A 17,027-nucleotide genomic window follows, 5' to 3' on the forward strand; every position below is an offset into this window, starting at 1 on the left:
CATCGCGCACCGCGTACCCTCTTTGACAGATCCGTCGTGACCAAATCCGATGGCCCAGAAATCGATCAGCCTTGAGAAGGCCAGCCGAGAGAAAGAAGAAGAGTGAATTGGCCGGCTGGTCGGGCTTTCTCCCAAAAATTCTCAAATACGAGGAGAGGAGAAAAGGAGCGTAATGAAGAAGGGACGCCGCCTGCGTGCGCTGCTGGCACTTTCTCCGATTTTTCGCGTCCGACGCGCGCGCGAGTAATTGCGATATCACCGGATGGGCTTTCGCACGGGCGAAAGTGACAATGCGCAAGCGCGTGGCCATACGCTTCGGCTTTTCGCTGTCGTTGATCCAGGAAACGGAAGCTGGCGTCTTCGTCGTCTCTCGTTGCGCCAAATTAGCCGCGAGCGCGCGCGCGACTCCGGGGGAAACGATCAATTAGCGCCTCGCTATGACACAGAGCACGGTCGCGAGGCACTTCCTCTCGATCTCGGTGAAAACTTCGCGCTGTGATGCCATTGCGACGATTACATTCGCCGACTTTCTGCGAGCGTAGCGCCGGCTATTTCTTGCTCTGTTGTAATTCTGATTCTTTTTCACCGTCGCTTGTGATTTACGGCTTGAGAAATCGCCGTGTCTATCCAGCTTTTCACGTGTCGATGACAGCTGGCAGTGTTTAGTGACAGTTCTTCCAAATGTCATTCTTTTCATGAAAATGGCTACCACGAATCGAGCTTGATATACGTATGCGTCGCGTCACTAATAGTCATGAATGAAAATTAATCATGGCCATTAAGGAATGTAACTACACTAATAAATATTACGAGCTCGAGAGGATAACTTGATTGCTATTGTGAACGGTGTTCTTTTTTGCATTCCAATCACGTGCAATGAGAAAGAGATGTCGGCTTGTATTCAATGTGTATCTTCCGTAACTTATCACTGTTAACGTTTCATTAAAATTTCGGAATGAATTCATTTATCTAGTAGACGTATCTGAGCTCAATGTTCAAAAAATTTTTACGTCCTTTGATCGAAAATAAAAAAAGAAGTTTTTCATTTTTTTGATACTTGTTTCACAAATGTCAGTCAATCGTTAATTAAAATCGATTTTTCAACACTTTAATAAATTACGGCAATCCTCGTGTCTGCAACTTTTCAAAACGATTAATAATAAATACATCCAATTTTTTAATTATACTGATTGTATTTCATCTAAACGTTAATCGTGACAAACGTTTTGTAAAAATATCTAAAAATTCGTCTACCACACGCGCAACCAAGAAATAGCTAAGAACTAAGCGTCCGCACTCTATGGAATCTTGACTTTTTTTACCGTCGTACTCACAGTTTGTCATCACAATTTATTCTTCAGCTCGACTACTTCAGTGCGTATAGTCCAGGATCAGCGTTCTGGCAGTTTCCAGTTTGGTTATCTTTAACAAGCACAGAGGTCTGGACAATGTAACAACTACCAGCTAATCATCAGAGGTTGTCGGCTGTCATTTTTTCTCTCTCTTTTCTATCATCTGGACCGTCGGTCGCAATTCACTCATTACCGCTTGGGAGTGCCAGTAGTTGTCATCCGAGCCTCTTAATAGTTTTACCATACCTTTCAAATATTAATTTTTTCATTTTATCGCTGCTCCCGAAATAACAGTAACCACAATTTCACTACAAATTTAGACATATAATATAAACAAAAGGATTCAAAAAATAAAAAAATTTCAAAGTATCGCCATTCAATGGAACACGGATAAGATGTAAAATGATTCTTTCCAAGGCAAATAAAATTACTATAGCAGAGCCCTAGCCGTTAAGAATATCAATAAGCGCTTTACAGCAATTATTAACGTTAAATTTAACTTCCGAGAATTTTAGATTGAAATAGTGGTATCAATCATCAAATCCAAATTGAATATACAAGTGCATAGATGCTAACAGTAGAGCGTGTAACTGGGTAAACTTCGCAGGCCTACTAATCCTAAAGCGAATTCAATGCGCGTCTCTGTTTAAATACCTACATCGCTCTTACGTGAAGCAAAAAAATAAAACAAACAAACAAAACCGTTAATGCACAGCAACCTACAGCGTATCTCTTATAAAACACGTGCGTTAGCCTAGTTGACTATGCGACACGGTCGTTCTCTTGACAGTGAATCACTTATGGGACGAGTGCAATGTCAATCGAAAGAGGCAGCTCTTGCCTGTCAATGTTTCAAAAGTAACTCGCTTACTTTTCTCCACGACGCTGCGTAGTTTCGTCGGTTTTTTCAATGAGAACAGTTTCTTGCGTCACTGAAATTTTTTCATTCGTTTCATTCAATTCTTAATAAATGTGCGCCTCGCTAGCTCATGAGATGATTTAGCCGTCATTGCCTAATTCGACTTTCTATTTGAAAAAGGCTATTTGAAAAATATATTTATTTATCCGAAAAACCATTTGCGCAATGATTCTCCCGACAAATATTGAGTATTTAGGAATGAGCATGATTTTAACTGCAGGCTTCCGAGTATTTTTTCACATCGGTATATCAAGCTAAAATGAATTCTCTGCGAATAAATAATGCAAATTTCAAAACGAAGAGATGGGAGGGCACATTTCTAGTTGTTAACTGTGTTTCATATTCCAAATAGCTTGAGCGTCAGTCGACGTTCTTACCTTTCGAGAGTTCCTTGGAAAACGTCAAAAAAAAAAAAAAAAAGAAAAAAAGCTAGCGAACCCATGCGCTCGTAATGAAAGTATGAATCATAGCCGCAAGCCGCAGAAGCAAAGCAGCCCTCATTAAGCGATTAATTGCGAGAATGTCTTAAGCGACGTGGCTTAATTAACGATCGGCTCTTCGTTTTTTCCTTTTTTTCTTCTCCCAGCGACGATGAGTTCTCGGACATTTGGGTCGAGTAACTGAAAACAATGTACGCTCGAGCGTTGTCGAGCGCGCCAGGCCCACAAAAGTCCAATTACAATAACGAGGCGGTAACGGCTGTGGGTGCAACGCTTCGCACCTTCCTCCTCCTCCTGCTCTCCTGTACTTTTTTTTACGGGACCTCGCGAGTTACGAGATGTACGAGCGTGACCGTGAAGATGACGACCGAGACAGGCATATTACTCGTTAGAGATGAAATGATAATGGATTTTTTTTCCGTGAGAGACCGTTTTTGTCCTCTTCGTTCTTACCTGCGCGTTCAAATCGTCGCCAAGGAAGTAGGCCGCGCGCTTCGAACTGTTTTCAGAAGAATATCGGCGACGCTAATTAAATATCAAGCTCTGTTCGACGCTCACTCGGACGTCGACAATTCACGAGCTTCGCCGAAAGCAACAACAGTGGCACAATTAATTGACTATAATGACGAGGAACCAATTTGCCGCGGCACTTTGCCTCGCAGACGAATTGCGCATAAAACTTCCGAGGAGGAGGCATCGACCAAAGTCTAGCTCCATCATCCTCGCCAGCGAATCAAAATAGTCTAGCCTGCCTCTATTATTATAGTGGTTAATCGGCTTACCCATTGTCCGCCGCGGGGGCTCCGCGTCGCGTAATTCCGGTCAGCGCTCGCTCGCGCGACGGCCGTTCGCACGCGCGCTCTTGTCGGAGCGACTCGCGATCGCCGAGGCGCGCGCGCGAAATCAAGCGGCAATTAACGGTCTTCAATTAACGAGCCTGTACGATCACATCGCTCGTTGGAGCTTCGTCCGCAGAGCGACCTGCGATTATTCACCGAGTTTCGACGAAAGCGTCGTCGTGCCTCTCATCGCCCAAAAACCCGAAAGAACTCCCGTAAGCAAAAAAAAAAAAAATATAAACAACGGAAGGCACACTGCAGCCCGCGTGACACTGTAAACGCGGCATGGTGGGAGCGAGGTTCTGTTATAGTAGGCCACACAGTCTGTCGGCTGACTCTCACCTGCGAGAGCCCCGCTCGCTTCGGCAGTGTCGGTCTGGCAGGCGAACGCGCCGCTCTGCTGAAGTGCATCCTCTTGGCATCGAGAACGCGAACGCGAGAAAGTCGCGGATAATCCATCCGGTTGAGTAATGGCGAGCGACCATGGCCAGTGCGATGAGTGACTTCGACGACTGAGCAGGAGAGATGATCGGCAAACTGCTCAACATTCCTGTTACACTGCTTCTTCTCCTTCATTGCTCGGCTCTCATCGGTGAGTACCACTTCTTTCGAACTTGCGCAAGGATGCAACGCTTCGTGTGACGCAGTCGCGTTCGCGTCGGTGCGGATTTTCCGATCTTGCTCGAGAGCAGACGACTGAATGAAACGCGCCAAGGTATACGAGCCAGTACTGTAACGCGCCACGTTATTTTCAAATGATGTTTCGGTTACCGCCGAAAACAGCGGACAAATTCATGCTCTTAGCTGCGAGCGATTGATGAAAAAGCGATTGACGAAGTCAACCTGTACATTCGCTTTCGAAAAACTATTTTTAATTCCTCATTAAAACGTCAATGTGAATTGCAAATAAAAAAGCATTTCCCATCTACCATAGGTTCAATCAAATACATAGGATGGAAGTTTACAAACCCAGCACTTAGCTACGGAAAATTAACCTCCATCCGTGCATTTAAACAAAAATAAAAACCACCAACTTCTTTGATTATAACGAGTAGTAATGAGTAGTAATGAAAACAAAATGAGCCATTATAGTTGAACATCTTGTGTCCGTTTGAAGTGTGCATAGATAATATCTTTGGTGCCCATGCTTTGGACTTTTATATTTTTTGTAATAGTTACTTCTATACAAGTCCGAGTGTAATAGTTACTTTAATAACGACTGGTTCGTGTCAGGTGCTGCCGATCGCCGAGCCGGTCGGCCGAACAAGCTTTGCTCGCGAAACTACTGTTTCTCTCGCTTGTTTCCTAATTCCCGTGCGGTGAACAAAACAACACGGATAATGCCACAGGTAATTTCCGATTAACCGTTGCTGTTACGGAATATCGTGAAAATACCAGGCACTTTTATTTTTTTGAAAATTGTCAAGTTTTAATGTTCAACTAGTTAGACAAAGTATAGAATGAATTTGAATTGAAAATGATCACCGCGTGTATGAATAATAGTAAACAAATTAGTGTACGTTAAAAATTGTCAAGAATAGAGGAAACAAAAATAGCATCACAAAATAGTATTATTGTAAGAAACAATAATTTTCTTTGTCACTCGGATTTAAAAAATTAGAAGTCCTGCGACAATTGAGTTGATATCATATCATAGTCAAAATAATTATCTGCTTCAGGTTTTCTTCATATCCTATCAATGACTTTAGCATATATATCTATCACAGGACTTTTAATTTTTTAAATATGCCTCCTACAAATTTTCGTGTAGTAGTAACTTCCTAAGCATTTCTTACTATACGTGTGTATCATTCTTTATCTAATTAAAAGATAAACATTTTTTATTGATACTTTATAATTAGACCTGTAAAAATAGCTACATCAATTATAATTGACTAAGGATTCAAGTTGGACGTAGAATAGAATATTAAAAAAAAACACGAAAAAACATTCAAAGAGAATTGCTATAGGTAAAAGTCAAACAAATTATAGTAGTCTAACTAATGCAAAGTGAATAGTTTCATTTTTGTGTGTGTGTGTGCACGGTCTGAACCGTGTGATCTTTAATTTTAGCATAATTCGAGAGTTCCAAATAAACTTTTGCTTTTCTTTTCAGTGTCAAAATTGAATCTTCGAATATACTTTGAATTCCGTTTCTCTTTTAATTTTTTCTTAATAAATTTGCAACAGAGCGGCTCTTTTATTCTAGTGATAAATTTTTATTTTTGACTCGTAAAATGCACCAAAATTTTCAATGTCAAGAGAGATGAAATATTACATTAAGCTTGCTATTCGCTGAAAGTGATTGCCATTTATCGGAACAATTTTAATTATTCGAATCACTAAGTCGAACGAGTCGCTTTCAATTTATCTCTTAACGTAGGATAACGTATCCTTCAAACTCGACACTCACTTTCGTAAAACCGTAGACGACACAAAAAACCACGCCAAGACACACCGCGAACCGGCTGATAGAGCTTTTAAAAGTGCATAGAAGTCTTACAGCGAAACGATTTTTCAGAGTGAATTAGCGCCGTTAAAGCACAAAGATCTTTATCACTTTTGCGCACCAACTTTATATTGAAGAACTTCTTCGACGGCAGCCCACTTTCAGAGTCTCTAATTTATTTCCACGTATCATCCGCTCAGTGAAAGGAAAGCACTTGGACGCGTCTCACTATGATCAACAGCAATGCGCACGCGCATTTGTAAATAAAGTAATCGGATCTTTAATCCGTCAACGTTTGACAAAAGTTTATCGTGTCAATCAAAACTCGTTCGCGGCTTTCACGTTTCGACAAATTTTTCTCGCCGACAATTCACGCGGAGAGCTTTCTCCGCCAGCCGCCTGATCCAGTTACGTAAAGGCCGATTATGCATGGACGCGTGTACATGCGAGATTCGTGATAGTGAGAACAGCTAGGGGAAACTTCTCGCGGATGCTGTTTACGTCGGCTATACGTCTTCCGCCTGGAGAACGGATTTCGTAACGACTGTCAAGAGAGACAGAGAAAGAGAGAGGGAGAGAGAGAGAGAGAGAGAGAAGAAGGTTTCGCGATTAATTGTCAAGTGAGGGTAAATAAGTTGAGCGGATAAAGAGAATTTATTTACCGCGCGGTAAATAACCAATTTATGGTACATAGCGAAATTTGGCCATTCTAACTTTCCTCCGTCGATTAGTTTGCTTTTTTATTTTTTATAATTAGATGACAAATGAGTAAAATTGAGTACATTAGACAGCAAAATAGACTAAGTAGTTCTGATTTCAATTATAACTAGTATCGTCAAGCACGTTTCGCGCGTTCATCTCTCGATTGCATTAATATTAAATTTCATGTTAAAATCAAAGCAAAACTATTATAAAATATACCGTGTACATAAAATAGTTCTATGATTTTACATGCTTAACATTCGTCAACATTAATTCGCAAATAAAAATCCAGTTCCTTTGATATTTACAAATTTAGTTATAATTTCAAACCTAATAACGTAGTAGATCTTTAGGTATAGCTAATTAACCATAGATAATGGACAATGTATTAAGTTCATCTCTTCCTTCGACCTTTTCTAAATACCTGGTACTGTTAGCGGCGGCGAACAATTTAATTTCCTTTCTTATGTTAATGAGATTGCTTATATTTCTTATATTTAAATATATCTGTCTACAATTTAAAATTTTTTGTACGATATCTTCATATGAACAGATGTTTCCTCTTTCAGATTTCGGGTAGTTTATAGCATTATTTATAGCGAACTCTTCTTTAACATTTTCACTTTCACAACATTATTGTTATTTTTTATCTATTCATCCGTAACAATTTTAAGGTTATATTTACATTTATAAGTTTAATTTCAAACAATATTTATGAATGAATTTCTTCACCACATCAGCCAAAGTTACTTTACAGTATTTTTTTTATAAAACAATCTATTGATTTTTGTTTCTCTTCATCTTGAATAATATTTATTCGAAGCTAAACGTTGTAACAGATATTCAATAAATTAAAATTGTTTTATAATGTTATTTCAAGATTAGGCCGTTGAATGAATGTACATACTATTTACTTTTCATACGAAATTTCTTACTTATTTTTTATTTACTCAATTAATTAATATAAAATCAATGTAAAACAACTTGAGTTATTTATTAGCATGAATTTGTTGAATATGTCAGCTACTGTGCTGATAATGGCTTGTGTACATACAGGTGTACATATACTACATATACTCATACATGCTATCATATGATGGAACCCACGTGACTACCTCTGAGCCAATCAGATCACGAATAAAAAGCGACACTTTCCAGTTTATCTCCTTTATATAAATATATAATATATAATAGGAGGAGGAGGATGGGAGGAAGTAGGATTACTATGAAATGATTTTTAAAGTATTTCTTATTTGAAGACCAATATTTTTGATATAAAAATATATTGCAAATTGGTAACAAACTATTGCTATAGTACGTAATTTAGCGATCATATTATTTTCTTAATCTTTTTATTTTTGTTCTATTCTTACGGAAATTACATAATATTTAAAAATTCGTTGAATTTTCATTCACGTAAGTTTGATTCAATTTATGGGAATTCAAGTCATGAAAAAAAATATCTATATATAGCAAAACCAGAAAACGGGAAATCTCTTTTACTGGTGTGAATTTCCTAACTTAAACCCCAAACCGCTGAGAAAGATACAAAAAAACAGTAATTTCTCAATAAAATATATAAAAAAGAACTTAAAGGAAAAAAAACCAATGCATTCATTGAAACTCTTCCTGCACCGCAGCAATCAACATTCACGGTCCACGGATGCGCGCGATAAAAACGATTTCTCCCCGATCGATCGAACGTATTATAAAGCGCATAGAGGTTCGTTGCACTCGCAGGCGCCGCTGTAGCGACCCGTTTTACATTTCACGCAAAGCATCCTATTGTCTCTTTCGATTCTTATTTTTTTTCTTTTTTTTTTTTGAGGTCGCGCATGGACGATGATTGTATTTCGAATTTCAAACCTTTTTTTTCGACGCGCTCTTACTTTTTTCCGGCTTCCTCGCTCGCGCACTCGAAAGACAGAGAGAGAGAGAGAGAGAGAGAGAGAGAGAGAGAGAGAAGAGAGAGAGAGAGAGAGACAGAAAGTTCAGCTGAAAAGCAGGTGCCTCGAAAAAAGCCCTCACACGTGTAAAAAGTGTGGGCGCGCTTGCTCGACTTTGCGGTGGCTGCCATTGTCCAGCTCGACGACTTGCTCCTTTTCAGTAAGCGAAATCCTTCGATGTGCGACTGACAGCGCTAATGGGAGATTATGTAGGTTACGATTGGTTTGGAAATCTTTTTTCTATGGCTGCACCGCTTGCCTTATGCACTTAATCATGGAGATGGCAAAGGTGGTGTGTTCGATTGATGTTTGTAAGTTTTGTTCGATTTACTCGGGAAAGCAACGTACCATACTTGCAGCAGATTGAAAGAAATCAAACTACTCGTGCGGTAATTCTGTTTCATCACGCGATTTGCATTCATCGTTGCTGCCACTATCTGCTAATTGAAAAGAAGATTCGCCGACGTGCCATTAAATGATATCGATTAACCGATTCGAAAAATCCGTCGGCACGATCGGAAACTCGCGCGAAAGAATCGCACGTTCCCAAACGAAAAGTAGGTCAACAGTCACTCGTGCATACCATATACTAAACGGATCATAATCCCAGAGGGAAGTCGATTAGAAAACAAAATCACGGCAGTCGCTACGCAGCACCACGTGTACAGCGCAAAACAGACATAATTTCGCAACTCGACGCGCTTAATTTTTCTTCAAGGAGGTCTTTGAAATTTTCGTCAGTGGCGATGGGAGACTCGCTCACGCGCGGTGGAGAAAGTCGCGTAGCTGCGCTGGCTGCGCTTAGAAATTCTCGCGCGCGTCCTTGCTCTCGAAAGAGAGAGAAAGAGAGAGAGAGAGAGAGACAGATTAGGTCTGACCTCAACCTCGCCAACGACCTCTTCTGAAAACAGGCAAAGTGGCGAACGGATCTAGAGCGGAGAGACTCTTTTTTACCCGGAATGGGCTTTTTTTTCGGAGAAACTTTCGTTTCTTTAAGTAGGCAATATTTTGAGGCGTTGTTTTTTCATATTTTATTTAAGAGCCCGACCCCATTTCTTCACAATCGTTGCCCCCCCCCCCCCCCCCCCCCTTCGAGAGCGAGTATCCTAAAATGAAATTAACGTTTATAGTCTTTTAAATTAAGTGTACGTCAACTTTCGAAAGCATTGTCGTATTTCGCATCAAAAGTATACAAAATACTCGTTACCGGCATAATTGTGTCTTGGATGAAAAAGATCCGCCAGAACAAAACGATCGACCCATTATGTCACTAGGCGGTCATAAAGTTTCGTTCGACCTGGTATTTCAACACCTCGAAGTTACGAGCTGAAAACGTTTTAAACGAAAGTCGGCACACGATAGGAAAATTGCAGCCTGACTATCGGTTTTACTGATGCCACTTATTATCATTGCCGCTTGTTAGGGGCGACTTGCGACCGGTTATTTACATTGCTTCCTTTTGTTTTTCTTTTTCGTTGTTGGCTAATTGTTGTAATTTGGTCTTTCGCAATAGACGGCGTGTGCGTAAAAACTGAATTAGATTATAAATGAATCTCTCAGACATGGACGTTTACTTTCTGCGCTTAGTAATCTAATGTGATCGACATTAAATGAGTAAATGGAAATATTAATATTTTAGTAGAACCATTAAAATAATGTACTGTTCCCGAAGGGATTTGAACTATTACATAATTTTTTAAAAGTAAAAAATTTTTTTTAGATTATTGTTTCCCAAATTATGCAATTATTTTTCGTGAAATCATAAATGAATTAACCATTTATATAATCAAATAACTCTCCTAACTTCTATTCATTGCAAGTTGTACATTAATTCATAATGATACTTCGGGAATTCGGAAATTCCGAAATTTTCACTGAAACTCTGGATAATTTATAAAAATTGAAAAAGTTTTTCCAGCAATGTATTTTATGGCTTTGGTATTTTCTCTCGTTATTTTCCTACAATTATTCATAAAATAGAGAGAAAGAGAGAGAGAGAGAGAGAGAGAGAGAGAGAGAGAGAGAGAGAGAGAGAGAGAGAGAGAGAGAGAGAGAGAGAGAGAGAGAGAGAGAGAGAGAGAGAGAGAAGAAAAAATACATTGCAAACCGGTCAACTATCATGTCTGCCGTCGATCGGTAGTTGACAATTATAATAGAAAACGTCGCTCGCGTTTCGACGACGAGGACTTTCCCTTGTGCGACTCGATTTATCAACTGTCGCCGGTACTACATACGCGGGATTATATCAACTGGTCGCGTGAACTTTGAAATTCAGATGCGAGATACGTTACTTTCTTCTTCGCTAACGATTTTTCCAGTGAAAACGCGTATATGCGCGCTTCTCTCTGACGAGGGTGGCCGAGAGGTGAAAATACCATCGGGAAAAGTGGTTGGCAGGCGAGGTTCTTTTAAGGACAACTTGCTACAAATATATGGGTTTTTTTTCTCCTATAGAATTTTCTGTGATTGAGTTTGATTTTGTATCAATGTCGAGCGGATTGCGAGTGAAATTTTACGATATTGCTAATTGTATTCCATTAAATAGACCCCATACGTCAAGAAATAGGTAAGGAAAAGCGAAGTTAAAGAAATGGCGTTCGATATTAGATCGAGGAACTCACAAATTATGAAATTTTTGATTATCATTTATTCGTGACAAGTTACATGCATACAAGATAAATATTTTTCGCATGAATGTCTCAAGGTCATGTACTAATCATCATGATAACAATATCAATCCTGTTGATACGATACCAGCGGCAAAACACCTGTGCGTAGCCATACGTCGACTCAACTACGCTCGCATCAAAAGAACTATTCGTAGCCTAAGGAAAATGCATTACATAAGCCATAACGTCTACTTGTAAGAAATACATTTCTCGCGGTTCGCGTAATCTAATGCGCGAGCAAACGGAGAAAGATAGCTTCCCCCGTCGGCTCGATCTCGCGCAGCAATTTGTCAAGTTGCATAAGCAAGATGCACCTGCCGCGCTTGGGTTATGCAAATTGTCGTGTATATCTCACGGCGAAGCGTGGCCCGACGGCGGCGGCGGCGGCAGCGGCGGCAGCGGCGAACGCGAGGAGGGGTCAGCGACCCGTTGGCGCGCGAGACGCGTTGGCTCTCTATGGGTTAGTGGAAACTGTGCCATCCTCGGGATTTCGTTTTCTTGTGCGTCGACGCGCGATCGCTTCCCGTTTCTTTTCTCTCCGTCCCGTTGTTTCGCCGCGCCCGCTCTCCAAACCTGAAACTCGGATCGCGATTTACGCGCTGCGTTTCAACGTTAGTGCTGTTTTAATTGCCGGCACGACAATTGAGTAACCGTTATCATCATTTTTACAGCGTTCGTTTTTAAGTTTTAACGATGTCGTATTAATTATTCTGGGAATTTGCCTGCTAGAAGAGAGCGCACCTCGCGTTTCTGTTAGCTACATGTATTTTCGCAGATGAGTAGGCTTGATCAAGCGAAAATTCTGTGTTCCGACGAGCCAGCTTGAGTGCAAAACTTATCGGGCGTCAAATAATTCAACATAACTCTTAAGTGCATTGCGAAAGGGCAGGCCACAGGCAGGAGCTAGTTACGAAGAAAACATAATGCGCGCCTTCGCTGCAGAGTCCAGAGGATTCCGAAGGTCGCGAGGCAAGGCAATCCGTCGGTCAATATGAGCGCGCGATCATCGATCTTCGAACCCTGTCTGGCCAAAAACAGACTTTCCATTAGCACGGCCGGGCGTCGCGCGGTAGGAAAGCCGTTGTTTCGCGAAAATTCGTGTCCTTTCTCGCGGCGCATGTTCAATGCCCTCCCGCAAGCGCGAAGTAAGTGGACCGCGAATTGGCATTTCGCTTTCCAAGGACACCGACAATGGCATTCTCGACGACTGCGTTTGCCTGCAGCGATACGCACGAGACTGTGCAATTTCAACGATGATAGGTTGGTGTTACGCGGTCGATTGGAAAAAGCAAGAAATGGGAATTATTTTATTGGCTTTCAAAGACTTCTACTTTCAGCGTTTTACCGACGATAATCGCGATAATCAAAGCGTCCGACGAGAAAAGCTACGAAAACTGCGCGCAAGCTGCAATGGTCGTTTATAATTTTTTTACCAAGTAAGCAATTAATTAATCTTAGCCCGGCGAAAAAACTTTCACCGAATGTAGGCTTTTCCAAGAGAGATGCGCGGTATATATGCAAATACTCGTTACTTCTATGTGCATATACATATGTAACGGAGAAACTCACGGGCGTATAAAACTGGAACAGGCGGGCGGTAAAGGATACGATTCTTCAAAACAAAAAAGGACGTATGCTTTTATATTTTTGAAGATCCGCACACGCTATGCTCGCGAACACCTTAGTTCATCACAATAAAATCTTTGTTTTCCCACGATGTGCTCGATTCTCGTGACCTGCATCACACGATCGGACTATAGAGGTGGCTTACAAAAGAATTGGTATAGCAACACACATGTAGTCCCGTTGCTGGTTAATATCTTAAAGCTTGATGTTTAATGAGAATTTCGATATTACCAATCGCGCTTTAATTTACAAAGTTATTTGAGACAAAGAAAATGCTCATTCCCTTCTTTCGTTAAATTATTCAGAATAAATAATTACAAGAATATACGAAATACTTAAATATAGAACATTATTATATCCAACAATATAATATTATAGACGTACAATGGAAAAAATAAACGACTTGAATTTGTTATTGACAGAAGTCAATAACTAGTAACGAAGGTTTACATTATGAGAGAATGGGGAAGATAAAGGAAAAAATAGAGCCAAGCAAACAGAAAATATGAATTATTATAACGATAAACTCAGACAAATCGGTAACTCAATTTGTAACCTATTAATTTACATGCTTCAATCTCACAATTTGAAAGCCTTCTTTGTTTTACTTAGTATCATGGGCAAAGGTTAACTTGAAATTAGCTGAAAGAACACCTACTGTCAATTTTTTCATATTCAAAATTCACTTTCAAACATTTTTTATTTTTGTGATTGGCCTGGGTGGTATTACGTTTGTTTGTAATGTCATTGCTGAAATCATACCAATGCACTCGATGTCCAACTGATATTTGTTGAATCTTCCGATATCAAATAAATTGATAAGTGTTGTTTGGTTTATTAAAGTTCTCTTCGCCTATTCATCGGCAAAGCCAATATTCTTCGTGAGATTATCATAATTTCTTCCTGTATTTTCAATTCAGACTTAATGATCCGAATATCCTCTGGATAAGATATTAGTTTATAAAGCATTTTTTAGGACATCTGTATTTGTTATTTATATGCTTAAATCCTGTAACATTCTGCGTCATGTCATAAAAATTTCGCAATGAATCGAGTGTAAGCGAGCTAAATAGATCATTGTGATCCTTTTTATTATTTCAACCAAAATTGTCTGATAAAGTAATATCATAGAATGTAGTTTTTTATCGATGATATAAATCAGTTCATAGAAAAGTTCTAAGAAGATATGTATTGAAATATAATTGAAAATTACCACCAATGATAATATACTTTCAAATATGCTGTGAAAAAAAACATTACCATAATTTTACTCTTGTATAATTATTTATTAAAATATTCATTCAACGACGGTAGTTTTCAAGAAATAGCAATAAAAAGATAATTTCTAAGAAGGAAAATTCTATTTAAAACTGCAGAAGAAACGATAATCTGGACTTATAGATTGAACCAAGCAAATATTATTTTATAAAAGATGTCTCAACTGTTGCACACAAAATTGATACCATACCTTATGTTTTATTGTTATTTTGACTGTACTTTCAAAGAAAAAGTGTTCAATCTCTAAAATGAGTTCAATATTTTGCGTGTAAAATATACACTGAGATATCAAATAAATGACAAAAATTTTGATGTTCAATAAGATATTTATTTTATCTGTTTAGTTATCATACATAATAAATAACTCCATCTAATCCAAAGATTATGTACTGTTCTTTGTAATTAATTAATATTATTCTTTTTTATCGTACATTGATAATATACTAATGATTTTGTTTGTTTTAACCGATTATTTAATAAAAAAATATTACTTCATAAACTTCCGTTTGAATAAAAATTTAGTTTCACACTTTTTTCGGTGATTCAATATATTAATAATATAAATTAAATTATTCAGTTTTCGTCGATTTCTCACAAGGAATGCTTATGCAAATGCATAGAATATAAGGTTTTCTTCATTTTAATTTCATTCTGAAAATTGAATGTACTTATTCTTTATAAGATTGCACACACACGCACACACACACATATTATGAGGGTTGCACTCCTCTGGTCGCTTCGCTTGCCAAACCCCCATATGATGAATGAAATGAATTACAAAATTATATAATTATATAATTGCCTCTTCTTCTATAAAATATATAATTATGAAAGAACGGGCATAGTCTACGGTACCTCTTTATCCTATACAGAAAGGTGCATGTTTTTTTACTATCTTTAAAAAGGGCTAGAAGGGGCTAAAAGGGGGAAAAGGGGAAAAACGGGGTACCGCCTACGAAATAAACGCCTCCTCATATATATATATATAGAAAAATAGCTATATCATCAATGCTAATACATAATTTTTCATAGAATATTTCTAGTAATGAGTAAAGTAAGAATGTCATGAAACTTGAATCTTTCAACTCTGTAATGTAATTATTAAAATACTTAATATAACCATTTATTTCAATTAATCAATATCTCATCACCAATATAAGATTGAGTACCGTTTTTTTTACTGCTCAATTGTATTTTGTTATTTTATCTAGAGTTATAATATATTCATTAGGCGGAATTTTAATGTACATTTTCACATATATGGAAAATCCTAGATTAGTGTTCAATGGTATTAAAAAATACGCATCGACATACCATCACTTTCATCAATGGGCAGTCATAAACAATATTAGAACTTTCATTTTTTTCATGGATTGTGTAAAAAATATCACTGTCGACACGTATTATGTGTGTGATTACATATTGGACTCTTATCTAATATCTGATTAGCGTTTGTGGCTCTCGAGTATTCTTTGTTTTTTTTTTATAATTGGACTAATTGACAATGCGATTATATGTTTATATGCTGTGCCTATGTTACTCACAGAATGTCACGAATGTCCAGAGCAATAACATCAATGAACATAACTTCGTTGATCACCGTTCTCGGTGCCTGTCCATCGTCACGGCTAACCTAGGCGTTGCGAACTATTATTTGGGTAAACAATGATTGAGGCAAGATATGGCCAAACTATTTTGTTTACCACTTGTTATGCCAATTGTAGAAAATATGTCTTGTATCACAGACATTATTAAAGTGATATTTTTCATCGTATCCATCGCCATAATTGTCATGCACATTCTAATTATTATAAATTTGGTAAAAGCTAGTGGAGTCGAAGAGAAAAACGTAAATTTTCCGCCACCTAATGGAACAATTTTCATTATGTTAGAAACATAAGTTCGTAGATTATTTTTTGCGGTATATGCCTAAAAAAGTAATTGAAAATTCTCAATATCGTTGTAGTTATCACTTCTCTGACTTTTATATCGTTCTAGGCACTTTTCAAAATGGATAAAATGATGCACTATGATAGTCTTAGCATCTCGTTCTGTTATGAACATCATTTGACAAGCTTTATGGCATTATAAATCCTATAGTATACTTAGATTTATGTTGAAAAAATTTCGTCACAAGTTCGAAGATAATTTGATTGAAAATACTTTTTTGCTACGATACAAATACTGTCTCATGTAAATGTTCATATGTAGAATCTAATTTTCAAAGTTAGGTGTCCAGTATTCCCTGTGTGAACAGTATAAAGGATAATAATGGTAAGTGTGAAATTTCGAAAGACATATTTCAGAATTAGAAGAATCATATTGACATTATAAATATTGAATTGATCTACGGTATTTCTAGTATCGTTCTTTTACGCGGCGTCATACAACCAATTAGTCATCGAAAAATCTCTCTAAAACTTGTCACTTAAAAAAAAAACAAAAAAAAGAAGTACTTTCAGAAATACTGACGCACGCGACGAAAGTGCCACGCAGGACAGGACCACTTTCTCCGCGGTGGAAAAACCGCATTCGTGAGTTCAAAAGAAGACATAGAATCATGATGATCTAGACGAGAAGAGCGTCATTGTACCGTTAGCGGTGCAGGAAGCTTGTACGGTCAATACACGTGAATGGGAGTGAACTTTTGAGAAAGGATACAGTGAAGTAGAAATGTGCGTATGTGCATTACGGAACGTGCGTTTAGTTACGGAACTCGAGAGTAAGAAAAGAATGGGCAAATTGAATCGGTGGATTTATCGAGTTAGCAAAAACAACTATTAAACTCAAGGGTTGTTTTGAGCAAT

The 17,027-nt window shown here is 38.3% G+C and overlaps 1 protein-coding gene across 1 annotated transcript in view; it reads left to right on the forward strand.

Moving 5' to 3' along the window:
* Positions 1-3,704: 3,704 nt before the first annotated feature.
* The window catches only part of LOC131673749 (uncharacterized), a 29,884-nt gene continuing 16,561 nt past the window's right edge, over positions 3,705-17,027 (forward strand). The window contains exon 1 of the mRNA XM_058952004.1: positions 3,705-4,142. Coding sequence (XP_058807987.1) covers positions 4,076-4,142 — 67 coding nt within the window. The 5' untranslated portion in view covers positions 3,705-4,075. The remainder of the gene's footprint in view (positions 4,143-17,027) is intronic.

Source organism: Phymastichus coffea, unplaced genomic scaffold (genome assembly GCF_024137745.1).
Source record: "Phymastichus coffea isolate CEN01 unplaced genomic scaffold, Cenicafe_Pcof_1.1 PCOF00193, whole genome shotgun sequence".
Taxonomy (NCBI): domain Eukaryota; kingdom Metazoa; phylum Arthropoda; class Insecta; order Hymenoptera; family Eulophidae; genus Phymastichus; species Phymastichus coffea.